Source organism: Ochotona princeps, chromosome 1 (assembly GCF_030435755.1).
Source record: "Ochotona princeps isolate mOchPri1 chromosome 1, mOchPri1.hap1, whole genome shotgun sequence".
Lineage (NCBI taxonomy): Eukaryota > Metazoa > Chordata > Mammalia > Lagomorpha > Ochotonidae > Ochotona > Ochotona princeps.
In genome coordinates, this window is record NC_080832.1 from 50,793,483 (window position 1) to 50,816,599 (window position 23,117).

Sequence of the window (23,117 nt, forward strand, 5' to 3'; positions counted from 1 at the left end):
TCCAATTTTTTAAAGCCATTATGGTGGAGCTCCAGAGATAATTTTTGTACCACTACATTGCAATGATTACTAATCACAATGTTGAAATTGGCACTCTTTGAAGAAAATTTTGTTTGTAGATTTACTTTTGTGCCTCCCCTTGTACAGATACCAACCCACCCCCACCCCCATCCCCAGCTGACTGTGTGGGTTTGGAATGCCCAGCTATCACCAAGGGGGCCACCTGCCACTTCTTTGCCTTGCAGATTGACATATTTGAGGACCGAATTCGAGGCATCGATATCATCAAGTGGATGGAACGCTACCTTAGGGATGTAAGTACATTCTTAAACACTGCGGCTTCTTTTCTGGTGAGAGACCCAGCGACTTGTGAAGTGATTTTTTTTATGAAAGAAATGCTGGCATGCCCCATCCCCCCACCTCACCCCACCCCCACTGGGGCCTGCTCTCACTGGACGCTGAGCCCATACATGGAAAGGAAGGATGGGGTCGCCCTCCCAGACAGGCTCAGGCAGGAAATTACAGCCAAACCAGACACAGGTGGTTGATAACCATCGGAACAAACTACTTTTTTTTTTTTTTTACCAGACTAGGAGAGGAGGAAATGAAGGCAGGAGTGGGCTGGGGGCAGCAGAATTGCAGAAATCTGGTTCAAGCCACCCCCACGTGTCCTGTAGGATGAGGCCAGAGAGCCATCCCAGTTGGTGGTCTGGCTCCTAGGACACCCCCTCTTGGCCGGGGATTTGTTTTCCATGAACAGGATCCCTGCTGGCCACTGGGCTGCTTTGTGCTGAAACAGGATAGAAATTGATCAGGGCCAGGCACTGGTGTCTCAGCACAGGGCTGCAGCAGCAGCTGCAGCTCCTCCTTTTGTCTGCAGCCAGATGTTTGCTTTGTGCCTCAGGGTTGCTAGTGCCCACATGGGCTGGGGGTGGCTCCTGGCAGTTCTGGAGCCAGCTGTGGGCAGACAGGGTGACAGGGACTGCTTCTCAGTGGTGCAGACTCACTTTCATGATTCTGGCTCTCGTTAGCCTGTGGGTTCGAGAAGCTGGTGGAAAATGGCATGCCAGACACATCTGTGGCCCAGCATAGTGGAGGAAGGACAGGGAGGGCAGAGGGGAAAAGCAGGAAAACAGAGTACGGCCTGAGAGGCTGCGTGCCTGTCACTCTGCATGCAGAGGGTGCCTGGCCCCTCCATCTGTGAAGGCGTCCGTGAGCACTTGCAGCACTGCTGGCCACTGTCCAGCCTGCCTTCGCCAAATGGACCACACTTTCCGCTTCCATAAACATGCTTTCCACCCACTCCCCCCACCCCCACTTCTCATTAACAGAAGACAGTGATGATAATCGTGGCAATCAGCCCCAAATACAAACAGGATGTGGAAGGCGCCGAATCGCAGCTGGACGAGGATGAGCACGGCTTACATACTAAGTACATCCATCGCATGGTGAGTGGGGAGGGGACACAGCATCCCCTGTCCCCAGAGCCTGGGCACTTGGTACACTCTGCCAATGCAAGCCCACCCTTTGCCAGAGTCGCACTGGAGGTGACATGATGCCTGGGGAGGGACTCCAGCTGCCCCTCGACAGCTCCCTGTGTGAGACATGGACCTAGCTCTGTCCACCCATGGGACCAATGTGTGTGTGAGTCGCTATACCTGTATGGCGCAGTGTTCTCATCCATCACAAGAGGAGACAGGTCTGGGATGGCTAAGGATCCTAGAGGCTGGGAAATGGTTACTCGCTGGCTTGATTATTGGCTAACCAAGGTAAAGTCCCAGGAGGGTGGGCAACGGGGCCAGGAGAGGGAACACTCATGTGGCCATGTCCCATTCTGTCTGCTTGCCTTCTCCAAGAGAAGGACACAGGCTACAGGGCTGGGCTGGGCTGGGCTGAAATTCGACTTCCTTTTTTAACGGGCTCATGTGGCTGTCTCCCAGCTGCTTATGTCTCTCTGGGCCTCAGTGTCCCCCTCCACACACACACACACACCCCGAAGATGGGTCACTGACATAGTGCTCTTGCCAAAAGTAACTGGAATAACATCTGTGAATTGTCAAGTGCATAGTGACTCAGAGCACTAAGGGAGAACAGGAGATGGGTGCAGGGAATGGAAATGGCCTGGATGGAGTAGGTGGGTCAGAGTCTCTATTTCTTTGTCCACCATGCACAGACCACACATTAGAGCCCACAACCAACCTATAGCAACATGGAAGCAGAGTGTCTAGGTTTGGGGCTCAGGGAAGCAGAAGAAGAGAAGTTCCTCCTATCCCAGCCTCACAGATGTCACTTTGGAAGCAAACAGGTCCTGACTGCTCTCTGGTCCATATCTGTTTGGTCCATATGTGCATGGCATCAGTGTGCCTGGTGCCCTGTCCACTGAGCTCTGCCTATCTCAGGTCCCAACAGCTGGTGCACGGGAAGTGTTCCAGGTCCCTGTCAGTGCTCACACAGCTGTCTGGCTCTGCTGCTGTGCCCCCCACCCAGGCAGCAGCCTGACTCTGCCAGTGAAGCGTGGATTGTCTTCCAGCTCAGTCTCTGGGATCATGATGTCTTGGGGATTTCCTCATCCCCAGAAGGAGATGAAGCACCTGCCTGCCTGGCTGGCTGGCTTGCTGGTCCCCCTCCAGACCACACACAGGACCCTGGGACATTAAGAGCATGGCTGTGACAGAGAGTGTACAGATAGATAGCCCTGAGTTACTGCATCATAAAACAAACTACTCCACAGAGAGCCAGTTGTCTGGAAGAATCTCTACTGACCATACCGCATCTAGCTGCTCATTTACTCTCTGCCTACCCACTGCAATGCTGTTTGAGAAGACAAGCACTGTCTCATCAAAGTGCCTCTCCAAAACAAATACAAAATCCAGATTTGAGGGTGATTGTCCTAGTAGTGGCTGAGACACATATAATCCTTATCAGAGTGCCTGAGCCAGTCCCTGAACAGATCGGGCTGCCCAGTGAACAAACCCAACCGACCAGTACACAGTGGCCTAAAAGTGAGAACCAAAACCTAGTTGACTGTGGACTCACAAACTCTTCTTCTACTAGGATGTTTTTGCTGTCTGCTGCTATAGTAGCATCAGTGGTTTGGGTGCCACAATCCTGGGATTGCTGAAAAACATGCTTTCAGCGCTGTCTTCTGATTTTTGAAGGGAGGTGGATCTGAGAAGCCTTATAGAGGATGTGTGTGTTATAAATGGGGTTGTGCATGTGTGTGTGTGTGTGTGTGTGTGTGCGTGAGGAGGTGAGGCTGTGTGTTTACGAGGCGTTTCCATGGTGATTTCAATAAGCAGTCATCACCACTGTCCTTTTCTTCTGTTTTTATTCCCATGCATGATGAAGACTTCTGAGTTCTGAAACTCCACTGGGAGACAGAATCACTGAAAATGCACAGTTCCTCTTCTTGTCAGCATAGGGCTGAAAGCTTTGTGCTGGTCACAGCCCTGAGATGGAAAATTCTGACTTTGGCAGAGTTCTTGGCAACTAAGTCTTCTTGGGCTACCACAGTAAAAGAGGAGTGGGCAACCTAGAATCTTTGTACACTGTGCGATTCACAAGAAGCCTTGCCACCTCCCTGCCCTTGGCGCTGGCTGCCATGGATCACCAGCCAATCCCAGCTGCTACACTTGTTTCCCCAAAACACCCTTCTCCTCTTCTCTGCCCCACCCCCGCCCCATTTGCTCAGGTCTTCTTTCCTTTAGTCGAATGACCATGCCCTTAAAACTGCCCTTCAAATCCCTGATGCAGACTCGATGGCCCCCATTTGGGCTCCCAAAGCAGCTGTTGCTGCTGCTAACACTACCTCTGGCCAGTTGTTTACTCTGCCTGCTCACTGCAATGCTGGCTTTGAGAAGATAACTACTGTCTCACCAAATTACCTCTTCAAAATAATGATGATGATGATGATGATGATAAAATAGAAATCTAGATTTGAGGGTGTTTGGTCTGCTGGTAAACCTGTAGCAGAGTGTCTGAGTTCGATTCCTAGTACCAACTGCTGCCCATTCAGACCTAGGGAGAACAAGGAATGGCTCAAGCAGTTGGGTCCCTGCCATACCAGTGGGAGATTTAGATCATGTTTCCTGGCTCTCAACTTCAGTTCCCACTCCAATCCCAGTCATATGGGCATTTGGGGAATGAACCAGCCTGTTCTCTTTCTGCCTCTTGAATTAAATTTTTTTTTTTTTAATTTGTAACATTCACCTATTTCCATGGTATAAATGCTGTTACGCTGGCCAATTTCAGGCTACCGACATGAACACCAAATTGGAAAGAGATGCACACATCTGGCCCTTGTAAGCCAATTCCAGCCAGCTCCAGCAAATCCTGGAGGGCATCCAAATTCTTCAAATCCAAGGGCAAGTGTAGAGGTGACCTTAGTAGACCATAAATGAGTGAATGGCAGAGACGAGGAAGGTGAAGGCGGGCTTAACAGAAACAAGTGACACCCAAATACAAAAATCAGAATGAAGATTAGCGTGACCGGCCTGGTCTGAGGATGGGGAGCCGATGGTACCCATCCCCAGTCCTGAAATGAAACCTTTGTATTTATTTGATTTCAGATGCAGATTGAGTTCATAAAACAAGGAAGCATGAATTTCAGATTCATCCCTGTGCTCTTCCCAAACGCTAAGAAGGTAAACACAAACAAGCCACAAACACATAATTCAATCATTGGTCTCCATTTGCCATGTGGGGTTTTAAGTGGAAAATCTGGTCAACCCTTTGTAAAGCCTGAGAGATAACAATGTTACTAGAAAGATCAACAGGTGTACCCTGTGGTTCAGTAACACAAAGCACCAAGGTCTCAAACTGTTATCTGATGGCATCGCACTGTCCTAATTGCTCCAGCGGCCACTGCACACAAAGAAGTAGTTTGTGTTTTAACTCATGAAGAAAAGGAGACCATTCTTTTGATACACCTTATCTCTTGGACACAAGTCAGGCTGTGTGTACTTTTTGGCTGGCTGTTTGCTAAAGGTATTTGGCTACACACGGTTCGGTTCTCCAAGCCATAGTTGAAGGAATTAAATCTCTGCAGTACCCAAAATGAACTTTACTGGGGTTCAGACAAAGGTTTTCACACCAGAAAACGTGTGCGGGCAGGTTTGGAGAATGGGGGAGCAGAACCACAGGGGCCAAATCTCTCAGCTGGGCAGTGGAAGGTGCGATGGAGTAAATATCTTACAAAGCAGACCCCAGCGCCCTGAGCTCCCTGGAGGACCCCTATGTGTCAGGGCTGCATTGAGACCTCTGCCCTGGATGAGTGTGGGTCCAACCTACATGAGTGGTTGCACAGCACAACCTACACACCGGGACAACTTCCCCTCTCCCTTGCTCCCTTGCTTAGGGTCTCATTGCTGTCATTAGCCAAAGATTCTTCTTCATGGTCTGCTGGCTCCACTGTGCCCTTGGACTAGCTGCTTTCTGCTCCAAAATGTTAAACAGCTCTTTTTCCAGCTTAAAAAGCCCGGTGCTGTTTTCCCCTGACTACAGGCTCACATCCACCTTTCTGAGCATGACATATGAGCACAGTCTTCTCTCGAAGCCCTCTGGGCACAGGTGCTTTATGTTTGGGCCATGCTGGGTTGCCCTCATACCCTCCATGTTGTTTCCTGCCTCGACATCTTTGCCCTTTCTCTTCCCTCTGCTTGCCAAATCTTCCTCTGACTTGCCTGCCTTGTGAACTCCCGCTTATTCTTTTACCATCTCATCTCTCTGCCTCCCCTGAGCCTTCGTTCCCATTTAGGTACCAGGATGTGTTGTTGTCCCTCTCTTGAGACCTCTTCATTCTGGTACCTTGAGGCAGTGGCATGCTGTTGTGGGGGAGGTGAGCCTCTGGGGATAATTGTTGAGAATTACTGGAGCGGTGATATAAAAAACAGACCAGCTTTCCCCTCGTTCTGTGACAGTTTGTAAATCCCCTCCAGGTGATCCTAATTGCCTTGCTCAAGGACAGGCCTCTCACACTTCCTGGCGTCAAGGTACATCATAGACTAGAAAGTCCCCTCCTTACATTTTGCTTGCATCCTAATGTTTCACACCCCTGCTTGGCAGCTACTGTCCTTTTCACTTGGGGATCCTCAATACCCAGCATGGGGCCTAATTTGCAATTAGGTACTGCTTCTAAACTCTCTTTTCATCCCCAGAGGAGTTCATCTCAAAGCAAAAAAACAAGAGTAGGCCTTCAGTGGTCCACCAGGTCCTGTCTAATATATCCCCTTTACTTCCACACCTCACCTGCCCAGTCTCACATACTCTGCTCCAGCCACTCAGGTCTCATGGCATTAGAATAGGCCCAGCACACTCCCAACCACAGAGTATTTGCACTAATGCTTCTATCTGCCTGGACTAAGAACCACAATAAGAACCACAAAGCTAATCTCTCCACACACTGTTTTTAGATCTTTGCCCATTTTCCTAAGCATTCTTCTTACAACTATAACCCCCAGCGCTCCCCATCTTTTCTGTTTTGTTGTGCTCAGTTACTGTTGAATACACTATCTGTGTTACTTATTAGCTACCTCTCAAATAGTTTTGGCTTTCTTTAGTTGAAAGGTAGAGAGGCAAACAGAGCCCCCATCTGCCTGTCCTGTCTCCAGATGTTTACAACCACTGGGAGAAGGCCACGCTGAAGCTAGAAACTGTGACTGAATGCAAATCCCCCCTATGGGTGACAGTGACTACCTGAACCATCTCACCCACCACCTCCCAACGTGTGCCTTAGCGGGAAGGAAGAATTGGAGGCAGATTGGGGCTCAAACCCAGGACCTTGGATACAAAATGTCAGCATCCCAAGTAATGTCCCACCCACTGTGCCAAACCCCTGCCCTACCACTGATACTCAATCCCTAAGGGTGGCCTGAACCCACACACACCCAACCCCCACACCTCCATACACATATTCCCACCCCACTCCCTGCCACAGAATCGCAAGCTTACAATTGCTGCCTTGCCTGGCCATGGGTCTTCTGGTCTCCTCCCCCTGCAATCTCAACCTGGGGCTGGAGGAAAGGGAGAATGAATCTGCTGAATCCCACAGCCTTGGCAGACATACACTCCCCTCCCCAGCCTCTGCATGACCTCCATTCCACCTCTTTCATGTGAGGTGATGAAAAGCACGTTGAAATGCAACGGGCAGGTAGCCTGGGAGACTGGCAGAAAATGCTTGTGCACATGTGGTTTCCATAATGAGCACTATAGCTTGCACCTGAAGCCAAGAGCGCTTTCTACACTAAACCCTTCCAACAGCCAAAAACAGTGCAGGACCGGGGGAGGGGTAGATGAGGGGAAGAAGGGAATGGTTGTGTGGGAAACAGCCGTGGAGGTGAGACCGTGGAGATGTGTGGTACACGGGCCTGAGACCTGTAATCCAGGTTTTTCCTTTCTCTAATGCCCGCTTCTGTTTGCTGTCTGTCCACAGGAGCATGTACCTACCTGGCTTCAGAACACGCACGTCTACAGCTGGCCCAAGAATAAGAAGAACATCCTGCTGCGGCTGCTCCGAGAGGAGGAGTATGTGGCCCCTCCCCGAGGGCCTCTGCCTACCCTTCAAGTGGTGCCCTTGTGACTGACACTGTCCAGCCCCCCGGGCCCTGCCAGGCTTGGGGCCCTGTTGTACCCCACCACCTTGGTAGGTGAGGCCAGTCGGTGGCAAAGGGCGGTGGAAGAGGCGCTGACGGCAGGCTGTTTCTCAGTCATTCCATTAAGCACCTGCCTCCTGGCACCTGCACAGGCGGAGGCTGTGGCTGCTGAACTCTCTGCAGTGGCCGATGTCTAACTGGTTCTTCCTCACAGTAAGGGATGTTGCCAAGCAGTGTAAACCACCAGCAGCACTTTCCTCCTATCTCTGCAGGCTCCTCTTAGGAGTTAGCCAGATGCCTGTGTGTCCTCAGACCAAACTGAATCCTGAACAAATAAAACAATGTTTACTCTTTTCTGAGAGTGTGTTTCCCTTCTCTCAGGAAATAGATACCAACTAACTCTGCAACCAGGTGAGCCCTTGTTTCCTGCCACTCAACAAGGCTGCTTAGGTATATTATTAGATAAATGTGACAGGTGACTGAATCAAAGCATGCAAGCCAGATGGTTAAATAACCCTTTTTCACATAACCATGAAAGTTATGTTTTTATTTTTAATTTTAGGGAACATTTCCCGCCTTCATTCTTTTACCATGATTTCTGAGAGTTTTGTTTGGGTTTGGTTTTTGGATTTTTCAGAGATTTGTTTATTTGAAAGGCAGAGTGACTGACAGGGAGGGAAAGAGAGCATCTCCCATCTGCTGGTTCACTCAGCAAATGCCCCAGTGCCTGAGGTTGGGCCAGGCAGAAGCCAGAAGCATAGAAATCCATGTGGATGTGCCATGATGGCCAAGGCTCAGGACCTTGGGCCATCTTCCGTTGCTTTCCCAGGCACATTAGTAGGGAGTTCAAGCAGGAATGGAGCAGCTGAAACTCAAACCAGTCACTTTATGTCGGTGTCTCAGGTGGGATTTAACTGGCTGTGTCACAATACTGGCCCCTGCAGTAAACATTGTTTCAAAGTATTATTTGTTTGAAGGTAGAAGTACATGGAGAGACAAACACAGATATTTTGCATCTGCTGGTTCACTACCCAAATGGTTTCAACTGAAGCTAGGCCAGGCCAAAACCATGAGTTTCTTCTGGTCTCCCACAATGGAACATTAGCAGGGAACAGCCACCCCTCTGTGTTAGGTGAGGGGTGAGCGTATGTTGGCCAGGGCAGGGCTGGGCTGCAGCACCCATTGGTTTGCTGAAGATGGAGGGAGAATAAACTGATCAGGTAGAGTGTAGCTTGACAGCAGATTTCTGGGACAATAGAGACTGGGAGGTGGACTACGAGGGTCAGTCGACCTTGGAAATTACATGAGCAGAACCCTCAGAAAATACTCCATGTTGGGGATTCTTGGATGACATTGGGTGGCAGTTCACCGTCTCCGGAGTAATGCGGTGGTTGGGAGGCTGGGCATGGTTTCTCCTCTTGTATCCTCCTCTCCATATACAGGAAGAAGAGAAAGAAAATGTGTAAACAGTAGTCTCACCCACTATCCCCTGATCCTTAACCCTTCCACCCTGATCAGTTATGTAAACATAATCAGTCCCAGCTTATGGTTAAGGAAAGAAAGAAGGAAGAAAGAAAGGGAGGAAGGAAGATCTTTCTCTTTGTGTCTTCTTTTCTCTGTATATCTGACTTTCCAATAAAAATAAACGAATTATAAAAAAAAGACATTGCTGATGCCATTTTATTTATTTATATGGAGAGAATCAAGGAAGGAAGAGGGAAAGGAAAGAAAGAAAAAGAAAGGAGGGAAGGAAATAATAAAGCAAGGAAGGAAAAGAAAGAAAGACATTTAAAGACAGAGGGAAAGGGAGAAACAGAGTGAGAAACAGACATTTTCCATGTGCTGATTCATCCTCCATCTAGGTCAGGCTGAAGCCAGGAGCCAGGAACTCCATCCTGGCATCCCGTGTGGATAGGAGTCCTTTGCCATGCCGGGCTTATTATACCAGGGAGCTGGATGGGAAGAGGAGCTGCCAGGACTTGCACTGGAGCTCTGATATGGGATACAGGTATCACAAAGTGTTACTTAATCCACTGCACTACATGCCAGCACTAGGTTATGGTTCTTCAAGTCTGCTTCTATATGTACAGGTATTTGTGAATGTGTATGGAGTAACAGAAGGTTAATGCAGGACTAGAAATGTGGTTTAGGATAAGTGGGGGTGCGGCCTGTGTTGTACTCGTGAATCTACCACTAGCTGGACATGAGCCATTCACCCTTCTCTGGGATTCCAGGCAGGGCCACACTCACAAGGTGACCTAGAAAAAGTATCTCCGAGGACCCTCCAAGGTTTGAGGTCTGGGACCTAGGTTCTAAATACTCTTTTAAGGAGTGACTGGGCTTTCAGTTTTTAAAAGTATTTCCACCGAAGAATGAATTTAAATTTTATAACAGACATTTTCTTCTTTATTTTCAGATTAATACTTTAAGAGATGTGAGTACATATGGATTGGATACCTGTTCCCAAAATTACTAAACATTTATAAATTTATAACATTTATAAATTGGAGTATCTACACATGGATATATATGTTAGTGAAAATCTAAGTAAATGAGAGAACCAGATGGGGATAGCATCATTACAGCCTGGTGTTTGGGGCTCAACTTCAGAGTTGAGAGCTATTGGTCCTCTTATCTGTTGACCTAACCTCTTAGGGCTCAACTTGGCTATGATAGTTCAACCCTTATTTGAAACCATAGGGAAAGGACAACAATTTGTCAACCATAACTAGAAAACATCGATAATGAATCACAACACTAGTTTCATTTAGTGGATAACCTTTCTTTAAAGATTCATTTATTTTTGTTGGAAAGTCAGTATACAGAGAGGAAGAGAGACAGAGAGGAAGATTTGTCCGTTGATGTACTCTTCAAGTGGCTGCAACAGCCGGAGCTGAGTTGATCCAAAGCCAAGAAACCAGAGCCAGGAGCCTTTTTTAGGTATCCCATGCAGTGCAGGGTCCCAAGGCTTTGGGCTGTCCTTGACTGCTTTCCCAGGCCACAAGCAGGGAGCTGGATGGGAAGCACGGTCACCGGGATTAGAACTGGCAGCCATTTGGGATCCTGGCACGTGCAAAGCGAGGATTTTAGCTGCTAGGCTACCAGGCCAGGCCCTACTGTATAACTTTGATGTCTGCTGGCAGTGAACATTGTTGTTGAGAAAAAAAATAACAGAAGCAAACTGGTATAAGTACTCAAGGATAAGATTTTGTGACAAGGACCTTTAGTTCATAGTGTTCGTGTGAGTTTTTGAGAGCTCTGACTTCTTGATTGACTCAGTGTTACTTCTACTTTATATTTGAGGTGGTACCAACATGAATGATTCTCCCCATATAAATAAATACAATGACACCAGCAATTTCTTTTTTCTGATTTATTTCTTTTTATTGGAAAGTCAGCTAAACAGAGAAAATGAGACACAAAAAGAAAAGATCTTCCATCCGCTGATTCATTCCTCAAGTGACCACAACGGATGGAGTTAAGCCAATCCGAAGCCAGGAGCTTCTTTCAGGTCTCCCATGAGAGTGCAGGGTCTCAAGGCCTTGGGCCCATCCTCTACTGCCTCCCCAAAGCACAAGCAGGGAGCTGGAAGGGAAGTGGCACAGCTGAGACACGAACTGGCACCCATATGGGATCCCAGCACATGCAAGGAGAGGATTTAGCCACTAGGCCATTGCAACAGGCCCGATGTCAGCACTTTCTATTCTGAAATGTTTTGAGTTGGCAGGGATACAGTAATGTGTTGCTGTGACCCCCACCCTCTCTTTAGAGACCTGAGCTGAACTCTCAACCTCTTGTGCTTTCTGCCCTCTCCTTACCCCAAGTGGTGGACAAGAAATATCCTTGGCATTGAACGAATAGTCATTAAAGTGCTGCAGCAAGTAGTAAAGAAACACACACACACAGCCGGACAAAACCACCTGGCCAAGTGATGACAGCTCTGTCTCTGAAGTTTCTGTGAAATCTGATGACCATCAACATCAAAGAGATTTTAACAACTCTCTCAGAACACTGACATTCAGATTAGCACTTGGAACATCCAGACGTGACCCTGGGGCTCACACACATTCATCTGTAGATATTTTGGAGCTGGGAGTAGGAAAGGGCTGACTTGGTAAAAAAAAAAAAAAAAAAAAAGATAATCCATTTGCCCCAAAGTGTTATTTTGAGAATGCACAGTCAATATTTAGTGACTTAGAATTTTAATGTGATTTTTAACTTTAGTGACTGGTTGCAAAATGCATGCCTGCTTAATTTGACTTTTATGTTGTTCAAAGACTTCTCAGTATACAACTACAGTTGAAGTATTAGACCAGCTGGTTCTCAGCCGGGGCTCAGAAAAATTGTTGTTGCCCATACTTTTGCCTTTGCTTCCTATTAAGTAAATATGCTCTTTAGAGACTGAGAAGTCCTTGCGGTTCTGTCAGCATGGAAGGGATGCAAGCTCTCAGTGTTGAACATTCTACCCTTGTTTTGGGATGTTCCTCTGTGAGGCCACTTTGTCAATCACCTCATCCACTTTGCCAGACACCCCTTTGTCACCACCACCTTTGCCAAAAGGCCTGCCAAGTCTTATGATGGTTGGGAATGATTCAGAAAGGGTCTTCAAAAACACTGGATCTTTCTGTCTCTTGTTCATGAACCAGAAAGAATCTGGCAAGAGCCGCCTCCTCGTGCCAAATGAAAAGGGAAGGAAAGAAGGTGGCACCATGGGAACCTCCCACAAAGAAGCCAACCCTCTCATCCTCTTTTCAAGATCAACAGTCCTGTGGGAGTCCACCAGCAAGCAGGCAGGCAAACAAAAACAAGATCGGGACAGGAGTAGGGGGAATGCACCAAAATTGACAGCTTTTTTCACATTGTTGATTTCTGCTAAGGAATTTTTAGACTGAAAGAGACTCCGGGAATCTTAGAACCCTGTGACTTTGCTTTAAACATGAAGACAGCCTGAGGCTTGTCAAGATTCACCCCAGGGCCAGAATCTAGATTTCCAGCTTCCCAGCTTGCAACTGTTTAGTTGCAGATGTCTAGTTGGTGAATCCACAAAGCTTTCTGGCTTTTTCTTCCTCCACCTTCCCCTTCTCACCCTCCCCCCCCCCCCCTTTTTATGGCAAAGGCACAGAGAAGGTTGCAGGCCTCGAGATCATCCATCTGCTGGTTCATTCACCAAATACCATCAATAGCTGAGACTGGGCCAGGAGAAAAAGTCAGGAGCCACGTACTTCATCTGTGTCTCCCAGGTGAGTGGCAGAGACCCAAAGCCAAAGCCATCATCTGCTGCCTCCCAGGGTGCACAAGAGCAAGAAGCTGGACTCAACCCTAGGCACTCTGATATGGGATGCTGGTATTCCAAGGGAAGGCCTAACCATAGTGCAGAATGTACCCACCCACCCCAATTTCCTGGCTTCTGATGGTAGGTCTGCTCAAGAAATGACCCAGGATCCCCCTGAGGTAGACCAGGGAAGACATGCTCTCTGCTGGGACCAGAGGACTCATGGATCAGGTTGCAACCTGCTCTGCGGGAAATTCTTTGGGGGATTAATTATTGCTGTGCCTTTATAGGGTATGAGTTTTCTTCAAGTGCTTTGTAGGTACTGTAAGAAGCCAAGGTAGAATTTCAAAGCTCCTGACACCTTCCTGAAGCTTGCAGGCAAAAATCTGCTATTGGTTTTATCTGGTCGATGCCCAAAACATCAACAAAGGCAAAAAAAAAAAAAAAGTTTTTAGCTTCAAACTGTTAGTTATTTAAAAAAGATTGGAGAGTTCTAGTTCATAGGATATTACGATATTATTACGCGCAGTTAATTCCCACAACCTGGCTCTTTACCGTGAGCTGAAACACACCAGACGCAACGAGGTTGGAGGTTTATTCCAACGGAGCAGGAACAGCAAGAAAGAGGGGGAGATAAGAGCGGGATAAGAGCAGGATAAGAGCGGGATAAGAGAGGGATAAGACAGGGGTAAGAGAGGGGTAAGAGGGGTAAGAGCAGGGTAAGAGCGGGATAAGAGAGCGAGCCGCACCTGGGGGGCCTTTTTGTCTGCCAGGTGTAGGGGGTGGGGATTGGGAGGGATTGAGGCCAGGCCCCCAGGGGATTGGCGCCTGCAGGTAAATGCCTAGGGATGATTGGCAAGTGGGCGGAGTTGGGGAGGGGGCTGGAAGATTGGGGTGGGATTCTCAGGTGGAATGCCAGGTTACATCTGATTGGTGGACAGCTGGACTGGCGCGAACTTCATGAGCTGTGAGGAAGAAGGAATGGCGCCTGGTCCAGGGAAGGATATTGGAATAACTCCTTACACAAACACTATGATAGTCATCTCTATCTTTCTGCTAGTCTCTCTCTCTCTCTCTCACACACACACACACTTTTTTTTAATGTTCATTAATTTTTATTGGAAAAGCAGATTTACAGAATGAAGGAGAAACACAAGTGCCTGCAATAGCCAGAGCTGAGTCAATCCAAAGCCAGGAGCCAGGAGCTTCTTCTGAGTTTCCCACACAGGTGCAGGGTCCCAAGGCTCTAGGCCATCCTCAACTGCTTTCCCAGGCCACAAGCAGAGAGCTGGATGGAAAGTGGAGCATCCCAATATGGGATGCCCATATGGGATTCCAGTGCAAACAAAGTGAGGATTTAGCCACTGAGCCTTTGCACTGGGCACAAACACTCACTTCTGAGTCTAGAAAAAGTGGCAGTGTCCAATGCAGAGAGGGAGCTATAAAAAGTTTTGGGTGTGGTTCCCCTTCTCTAGGTTGGGGAGTGGGTAGGGGAGTATGCAAACTGCTGGTGGAGTATCCCCTTTGTAACAAGGCATCAGCTGCCTGGTGGCCGGGGCAGCGGTGGTCTTGCTCAACCAATTACAATTGGCATTCTGGAAGGCCTTGTGACCAGGCAGGGCAGCAGGTTGTTAACTTCATCCTGACTTGTTCCAGTTTCTGCTAGAAAACACTCTCAGAACCACTCTCAGGGTGGCTTTTGCAGCCCTGGGGCAGCCATGTGCTTCCCACTTAGCTGTTGTCAAGTCCTAGTGGCCAGCCTCACAGCAGGCACAGCCCTGGGTGTGTGGGGTGGGGGATGGGGGTTAGTTGTTGACTTTACTTCTCAGAGAACCTATGCATGTGGGTGTGGGGCAGGTGCATTTGCATAACTAAAAAGTGCTATTTGAATCCTTGCTAAACAATGACAGTCTTGGTCCAGAGTGTACCTGGGCAAAGGTGATCCTGTTCTGGGGTTGCTTGCTCTTTTCTAGGAATTCTGTGGGAGGGTGTGGCAAGCCCACCACCCCTCCCTTCTCATCCCTCAGGGCTTGTAAACCGAAACCCTGAAGGCTTGCATTTCTTGTCCCGCACCTAACCTCCCCCAGCTCCCTTCACAAGGAAGGTGCTGATGGTAGCCAGCAGCTGTGGAGGGAGGCAGAGTGAGGGAGAGTGCGCGCAGGGAACTCGTGCCCGATGCATCCCATTAGGCTTTGTGAGCAAAGCAAGTTGAGATGAAGTAGCTGTTCTGGTATGCGTCCAAAACTGCTGTTCTATTTTTAGTCTCTCCCGCGCGCTTCATAGCCTACCACGTCCGCCTGGGCACCTGGATCGGCAGCAAAACATGGCACTGAGCCATTCGTTTGTGAAACTGGAAGGAAGGAGGCCATTGATGCCCTGGGCTTGTTGATCGAGCTGGCTGCTGAGTTAAGAGGGACCTGGAATGTTAATGAGGATGGCTCTCTGAAGTGTGCCTTCACGGTTAAACCTGGGAGTTCAAAGGAGAAGGCAGACTCCAGGCTGTGCTCAACAAATGGGAACTGTTGGGAGACAGAAAGAGAAATCAATTAGGCAGTCTGTGGCCGCGGAGTCATTGTGTTGGAGTTGCTAGAAAAGGTAGGACGAGGACCAGATCTCGAAAGGAAACAAAGCCACATGGCCTTGAAGTATAACGAGTTTGCCATGGCAACTGATGGAAATGAGCCTCCCAGGCTGAGCAGGTGTGTTATCTTACAGAATAAACATCCTTCTCTCACTCCCTGGTTTTTATAATAAAACCTGTGTTTGGATTACTTCCCCTCCTCTTTGTTACCCAGAGAATCTGGCTGTTGCTCAATCAGCCCAGGGCTGTATCGAGGGAAATGTAATCAGTGTTATCAAAAGGGCTGTTTGTGAAAAGCCTGATGCTGGCTCCCTGGGCTGCCAGCCCCATCACAGAGCCAGCAGCTGGGCTGCTGGTACCTGCCTGGCCCGGGTTACCCCACATGACCATTCAGGCGTATCCTGGTTCTGGGAGGGGGGGGGGTCTGAGCCACCTCCTGAGAGCAAAACGGGATTTAGGGGAGGCTGGGACCCATGGTCTGGGGTATGGGCCATGAGTAACTCGAGTTCAGGGATTAAGTGATTCTATCGTCCAGTCTGTTGTTACCTCCAAAGTTCAATACACACAAACAAAACAGGGAGCTATTACCAGCAACTCCAAGTTACAGAAGTTTGTTTTTCCTTTTTACAAGGAGATGTCACAGGAGGGGGCTCCTGGAAGTTGGTGGAAATGGAATTAAAACTATGTTGACTTTGCTGCCAACGGGACAACTTGGAGCCCTTGCCTCATTGTTTCTCATAATAGACATTTTCCATAAACCTTTAAAAAGCCCCCTCGTCTTTTCGTGGCTGTCATTGTGAGTCAGAGAGAAACTGCCGCCACTCCAGTTTCATACGGATTTTCAAAACAAGATGCCCATTCTTAGAGGGCTGCTAGCACACATACAGCTTCTAAACAGGGTTATGGGACCCGGCGGTGTGGCCTAGCGGCTAAAGTCCTCGCCTTCAACGCCCCGGGATCCCATATGGGCGCCGATTCTAATCCCAGCAGCTCCACTTCCCATCCAGCTCCCTGCTTGTGGCCTGGGAAAGCAGTTGAGGACGGCCCAATTCATTGGGACCCTGCACCCGCGTGGGAGACCCGGAGGAGGTTCCTGGTTCCCGGCTTCGGATTGGCGCGCACTGGCCCGTTGCGGCTCACTTGGGGAGTGAATCATCGGACGGAAGATCTTCCTCTCTGTCTCTCCTCCTCTCTGTATATCTGACTTTGTAATAAAAATAAATAAATCTTAAAAAAAAAAAAAAAGAAAGAAAAAAACAGGGTTATGGCAGATCATCCGACCTGGGAGCCTGAGCACTGCCAGGATCAGCCAGCCAGCCAGTTCCGCCCATCAGTGTCACGCAGGAATTCACAATGAACACTCAAAACCCTGTCCCTGCCGGCCCCGGGTCCTTTCTCCACCACCACCATCATTGCCCTCTCTTATAACTGTTTTCCCAGTCAATACCCTGGCCATAACTTCATTCACAACTTTACCTTGGTCCCTAGGAAGTCGTGGTGTTGGAGAGGTGGAAAGGGTTTCACTCGCTAATCCCTCAGACAGAACAATAAGCTGAAGGTAGGCACGCACCTGCCCTGCTTTTATTCCTAAGACGTCCATTTGCCTACACTCAACTCTCACTGACTACTTGTATCCAGCCAGTGCAGGGAAAGGGAGAGGAGTGGGGACAGAGGAGTGGTAAGGTTGTTTTTCCAACCTTCAGCAGGTGAGAAGCTGCACATTTAGGGAGATTGTAGGGAGGCAGGGTTACAGAATACTGATGGAAATGACAGTTGAGGTTTTGACAAGGTAGTTTTGTCATGAAAATATTTTGAAACTGCCTGAAAAATATGAGTGATAGGGTTGGCATTGTGATACAACTTGCGATAGCAGCGTCTCATATTGAAGAGCCTGGTTTAAGTCCCAGCTGCCTGTTGATGTGGGAAGAGGTAGTGAAGTGATGGCTCTAGTTCTTGAGTGTCTGTCAAGTCCCTCCCAGTGGGAGACATGGCTGGAGTCCCGAGATTCTGGCTTCAGTCCGGCCCAGCCTCGGCTGTTGCAGGCATTTGGGTAATGAACCAACAAATGAAAAATATTTCTTTCTCTCCCTCTCCATTTTTCTCTCCTTCGCTTCCCTCCCCCTCTCCCACTACTCTACCTTTCAAATAAATAAATAAACTTCTTTTAACAATGATATCTGGGACCTGGCATGGTAGCCTAGTGTCTAAAGTCCTCACCTAGCGCTTGCCGGGATCCCATATAAACGCTGGTTTGTGTCCCGGCAGCCCTGCTTCCCATCCAGCTCCCTGCTTGTGGCCTGGGAAAGCAGTGGAGGACAGCCCAAAGCCTTGGCACCCTGCACCCGTGTGGGAGACCTGGAAGAAGTTCCTTGGCTCCTGGCTTCGGATTGGCTCAGCTCCAGCCATTGCAGCCACTTGGGGAGTGAATCAACGGATGGAAGATCTTCCTCTCTGTCTCTCCCCCTCTCTGTATATCCGCCTTTCCAATAAAAATAAATAAATCTTTAAAAAGTAAAAAAAAAAAATGGGGAAAGTGTAAAAGCACCATGAGTATGTGCATCTTAAGTTAATAAATGACAATATAGCCACAATGCATCTGACACATCTTCAAAGAGCAGTATCTGCCCTGCACCTCCAGAAAGGCCAGACAGCATTGCATTGCATTCAAGCTGAGAGAGATAAGGACACACACTTCACAGTGTAACCTTCACTTCCAGGAAGGCAGGAGTCTAGCAGGTGCTGGGATCGGCTGGGAGGAACAAATGAATTTCTGCACTCAGCTAAGTAGGATGTAGGAAATGTTTGAAGTTGAGCCCCTCAGCTAAATAATCATAGAACAGTGTGAGAGGCAGAAAATGATAATATGCTGGACCAGGCAAGGAAGTTCTTTATGAATGAGTATTGGCAATGTCCACATTCCCCAAGCAAAAAAAAAAAAAAAAAAAAAAAAACCCTGGCATCGAACATGGACCATGCTGAGACTGGGATGTGTTTTCACATTTCTCATTCTCATGGTGTAGACAAACCCAGATTTGAATCTCAGTTCTGGAATAGTTCCTGGGTGTGCTAAATACTCATTGTTTCTTCCATTTTTGTTCTTTCCTTCTTATTTTCCATCCCATAGTTAATTTGTATTTTACGGAGACCTTGAATATTATCTTATTTCCAAAAAAAAAAAAAAAAAAAAAAAAAAACGTTAAATAGCAAATCCTAATAAGAGTCACACAAAACCTTGCTATGTAAAAAATGAAGCCTCAAATAAATAAATAAATAGAAGTAAGAATGAAGCCTTGGGGCCAGTGTCATGATGCACTGCTGCATTATTTGCAATACAGACATCTCATAGCAGAGTGCCAGTTGGAGCCCCAGCCACTCTGCTTCTGATCCAGTTCCCTGCTAAGGCACCCAGGGCATCAGCAGAAGATGGCCCAGGTGCTTGGGCCCCTGCCACCCATGTGGGAGATCCAGAGGGAATTCTGGTTCCAGACTTCAGCTGGCTGCTATGCCTGTTTGAGAAATGAACCAGAGGGTGGATGACTCTCAGTCTCTTTCTCCCTGCTTTTGTTTGTTTGATTTAATAAAGCCTTAGGAGAGGTCAACAAAATGAGATTTGAACTTAAAAAACTTCAGTCTAGTTTTCAGCAGAGCTATTCAGCGTAGTTTGTTTTCTTAATAAGACCTGGGAGAGCACTCAGCAGTCACACAGAACAGTCACAGCATCTGGAGGTAGCCTTCTTTCCACTGACATCTTGCTGGGGAGCGAGACTCCTGGCAGCACCAGCTGGAATGATTAAAGGTATAGCTTATCAAAACTTGGCAATGGTATTTGACTTGAGAGAAGACTGACTTTAGAGATTCACAATGGGGCCTCAAAAATAGGATAATTGATTTGAAAGTATTTTGAAAAGCAGTTTGAAAGGCAGCATTGTATTAATATTATACCTATTATTAAAAAGGAAAAAAATGTAAATTTGATTGGAAACACTGCTATGCTCTCCTCTGGTTCTGCTTTTGCAAGAAATGAGGTCCCCCTGTTGATTCTAACACAGCCTGCTCTGGAAGCTGGCAGCAGAGGGAAAGCCAGAAGAGTTTTGTTGTGCAAAATTTAAAGTAAAAGAGTTACTACTTTGGTCCCTGTAGCTTAAGTCTCTCTCTTTTTAAAAAATCTGTCTTTCCAAGGGAACAGTTTGTTCAGGAGCGCTGAAGGTTAACTTAAATAATTTTCACTTTGTTTTTCCCTAAATGTGTACAGAAGCGGGCATCTCACCTAGCCATTCAGATAGTCACATGCGGCACTAGAAACCTTTTCTGGTTCCTGACTCCAGCTTCCTGCTTGTGTGGACCTTGGAGGCAGTGGTGACGGCTCCAATAAGCGCACTCGTGACACAGCCACAGGAGACCCGGAGTTCCTGACTCCCTGCTTCAGCCTGGGTCAGCCCCAGCCACTGGGGGCTTTGGCGGAGTAAACCACTGGAGCTTTTCTTCTCCTGTCTGCCTCAGTTTCTCTTACTCTGTCACTCTGCCTCCAAAATAAACATATTTTTAAAGAATCATTTATTTTATTAGAAAGGCAGATTTATAGAGAGAAAGAGAAACAGAAAGATCTTCTATCCATTGGTTTACTTCAGAAGTGGCTGCCATGGCCAGAGCTGAGTAGATCTGAAGCCAGGAACCAGAAGTTTCTTCCAGGTCTCCCATGCAGGTGCAGGGTCCCATGGCTTTGGGTCACCCTCTACTGCTATCATAGGCTACAGCAGAGAGCTGGATAATGAGCAGAGCAGCAGGGACATGAACTGATGCCCATATGGGATCCCAGCATTTGCAGGTGGAAGATTAGCCAACTGAACCATCATGCAACTCCCTCAACATTTTTTGTAATACATGTATTTAATTAAAAATGATGTTACAAAAGGGAACTTGTTATAAAGTTCTGATGTTCTGTTGCACAGGGTTTAAACATACAGAACATTATTGAACTGTGTACTTCAGTGTTGGGACCCACGTTGTAGTGTAGGTGGTAAAGCCACTGCCTGCAATATCTGTGCCTACATGGGTCCGGGGTTATGTTCCAGCTGTTCTACTTCTGAACCAGCTACCTGGGGAAGGCAGAGGAGGGTGGCTCACACACTCGCACCCCATCCACCCATATAGGAGACCTGAACTAAGCCCCTGGCTCCTGATTTCGGCCTGGCCAAGCTTTGGCTGTGGGCTGTTTCTCTCTTTAGTTCTCCCTTGCACTTTGTTACTCTGATTTTGAAAATGAATAAATAACTCTTTTTTAAAAGTGGCTAAAGTGATATATTTAATGTAATCTGTTTTTATTACACTTTTTCAAAAATTGCAAGAAAAATAGATTATAGATTCAATAAAAGCACAATTACCAGATAAATTCAAATCAAAACCATTAATTCATTGGAGAAGATGACAGTCCTTTGCTGAAACTAAATGACCAATGGTGAGTTTTATGACCATTTGCACATGCAATTGTAAAAGCATATTCTGATGCTTTACGGGATTCATGTTTCGATTGTTGGCTTACATATTTGATTTTAAACGTCAAGGAGCGTCATTTGACTTGCAGTCATCACCGACATCATCATAATTTCTCTTCTCATCAGGTTAAAAACCATCAACTCATTATTTTAATTGGTCCAACTGATTTTAAAAGGTGCTTTTCCAAACATAATATTGGTACAAAATGTTTTTAAAAAACTTGTCATGGGCCTGGCATGGTAGCCTAGTGGCTAAATCCTTGCCTTGCATGTGCCAGGATCCTGTATGGGAAACAGTTCATATCCTGGCTGTTCCACTTCCCTTCCAGCTTCCTGTTCGTGGCCTGGGAAAACATTAGAGGGCAGCCCAAAGTCTTGGGACCCTGCAACCACATTGGAGACCCAGTGGGAGCTCCTGGCTGCTGGCTTCAAATCAGCTCAGCTCTGGCCATTGTGACCACTTGGAATTTGAACCAGTGGACAGATCTTTGTCTCATTCTCTCTGTAAATCTGACTTCCCAATAAAAATAAATAAATAAACTTTCCATAAAAGATCTCAGGGAAAAGTCTAACAAGTCAGTACATCGTAAAAACACAGAATCAAACAAATAAATGTGTTCATATCCTGAATAATCCTTGCTGTGTTTGACTTCTTGGAGCTCAGTCCTACGCTGACTTAATGTTCTCACCATGGTACTCTGCTTGAACTACTGTTGAACTTCATTTAGGTGGAGGCACTGTGATTCGTTTGAGCTTCGCTTCCAGCATTTGTTCATTAAGCTCGACCTGTTCTTGTCTCATTAGTCTATGACAATCAAAATGGCATGGCTATTTTTACGATGGAAAAATCATAGTCTTGTTAAGTAAATTAGCAAACCAAACTCAGTGTCTTGCCATTGAAAAAGAACAGTTGTAGCTTTGAAACTGGCAACACAATTCACTGCAATGCTTATCAAACAAAAAGCAAGATGATTTTAATTATTTTGATGGAAGGCTATGAAAACACAGTGACAAGCAACACATCAAAAGTTCAGTATCGGGCCTGGCGTGATAGCCTAATGACTAAATCCTTGCCTTGCATGTGCCAGGATCCCATGTGGACACCAGTTTGTGTCCTGGCTGCTCTAATTCCTTTCCAGCTCCCTGCTTGTTGCCTGGGACAGCAGTGGAGGATGGCCCAAAGCCTTGGGACCCTGTACCCACTTAGGAGACCTGGAAGAAGTTCCGGGCTTCAGATCAGCTTGGCTCTGGCCGTTGTGGCCACTTATGGAGTGAATCAATGGACAGATCTTTCTCTGTGTCTCTCCTTCTCTCTGTAAATCTTTCTTTCCAATAAGAATAAAATAAATCTTAAAAAGAAAAGATCAGTATCTGGGGCGTTGGCACATTGGCTCAACCAGTTGTTCCCGTGCCCTATGACTCCAGCATCCCACATGGGCATTAGTTGGTTTGTGTTCCAGCTCCTCCACTTCCCATCCAGCTTGCTGTGTATGGCCTGGGAAAGCAGCAGAGGCTGGCCCAAGTCCTTGACACCCTGCACCTGCAAAGGAGGAGGCTCTTGGTTCCTGGTTTGGGATCATCTCAGTTTCAGCCATTGTGGACATTTGGGTAGTGAATCATGAATGGAAGATCTTTCTTTCCATCTCTCCTTCTTTGTAATTCTGCCTTTCCAATAAAATAAGTTAACTTTTTTAAAAAGTAGAAGTTCAGTATTGTTCCATCACAGATCACAATAGAGTTATAAAACGGAATTTCGTGTGAACCAGTAAGCTTATATTTTCATAATAAAATAAGTATTTTTAGTTTATTCCTGAAGACACTATACTGTTACTGAGGGACTACCACTAACACATCCTCAGAGTCTTCAGATTTGAGAAAAAAAAGTAGTATTGCACACAGAAGCAGGGCAGACTTTTACAGAATGAGAATTCCAGAGAAGTGGGAGTATGAGAGCATCCACAAGGAAGGGAGGCCTGGGGCAGGGAGTCAGGCTCAAATAGAATGAGGGTGTGGCCATGCTGAGAGTAGCTCAGAGGGTGAGAGCCAAAGAAGACTTACAGGATGGCTCAGGGCACAGCACTGGAGTATAGGCGAGTAGAGAATCGAGGCAGAGCTTGGGATGATGTCTACAACCCATTTGGGCTGAAGGCAGCATTCTTGAAAATGGATCACTAGTGTGGATG

General features: G+C 47.2%; 1 protein-coding gene across 3 annotated transcripts in view; it reads left to right on the forward strand.

The window, feature by feature from the left end:
• TRAF3IP2 (TRAF3 interacting protein 2) overlaps nt 1-7,943 on the forward strand; it is a 47,851-nt gene extending 39,908 nt beyond the window's left edge. For all 3 annotated transcript variants that reach the window (XM_058657849.1, XM_058657791.1, XM_058657900.1), the window contains 4 exons: nt 246-314; nt 1,332-1,448; nt 4,569-4,643; nt 7,430-7,943. In XM_058657849.1, coding sequence (XP_058513832.1) covers nt 246-314; nt 1,332-1,448; nt 4,569-4,643; nt 7,430-7,576 — 408 coding nt within the window. In that variant the 3' untranslated portion in view covers nt 7,577-7,943. The remainder of the gene's footprint in view (nt 1-245; nt 315-1,331; nt 1,449-4,568; nt 4,644-7,429) is intronic.
• The last annotated feature ends 15,174 nt before the right edge of the window (nt 7,944-23,117 follow it).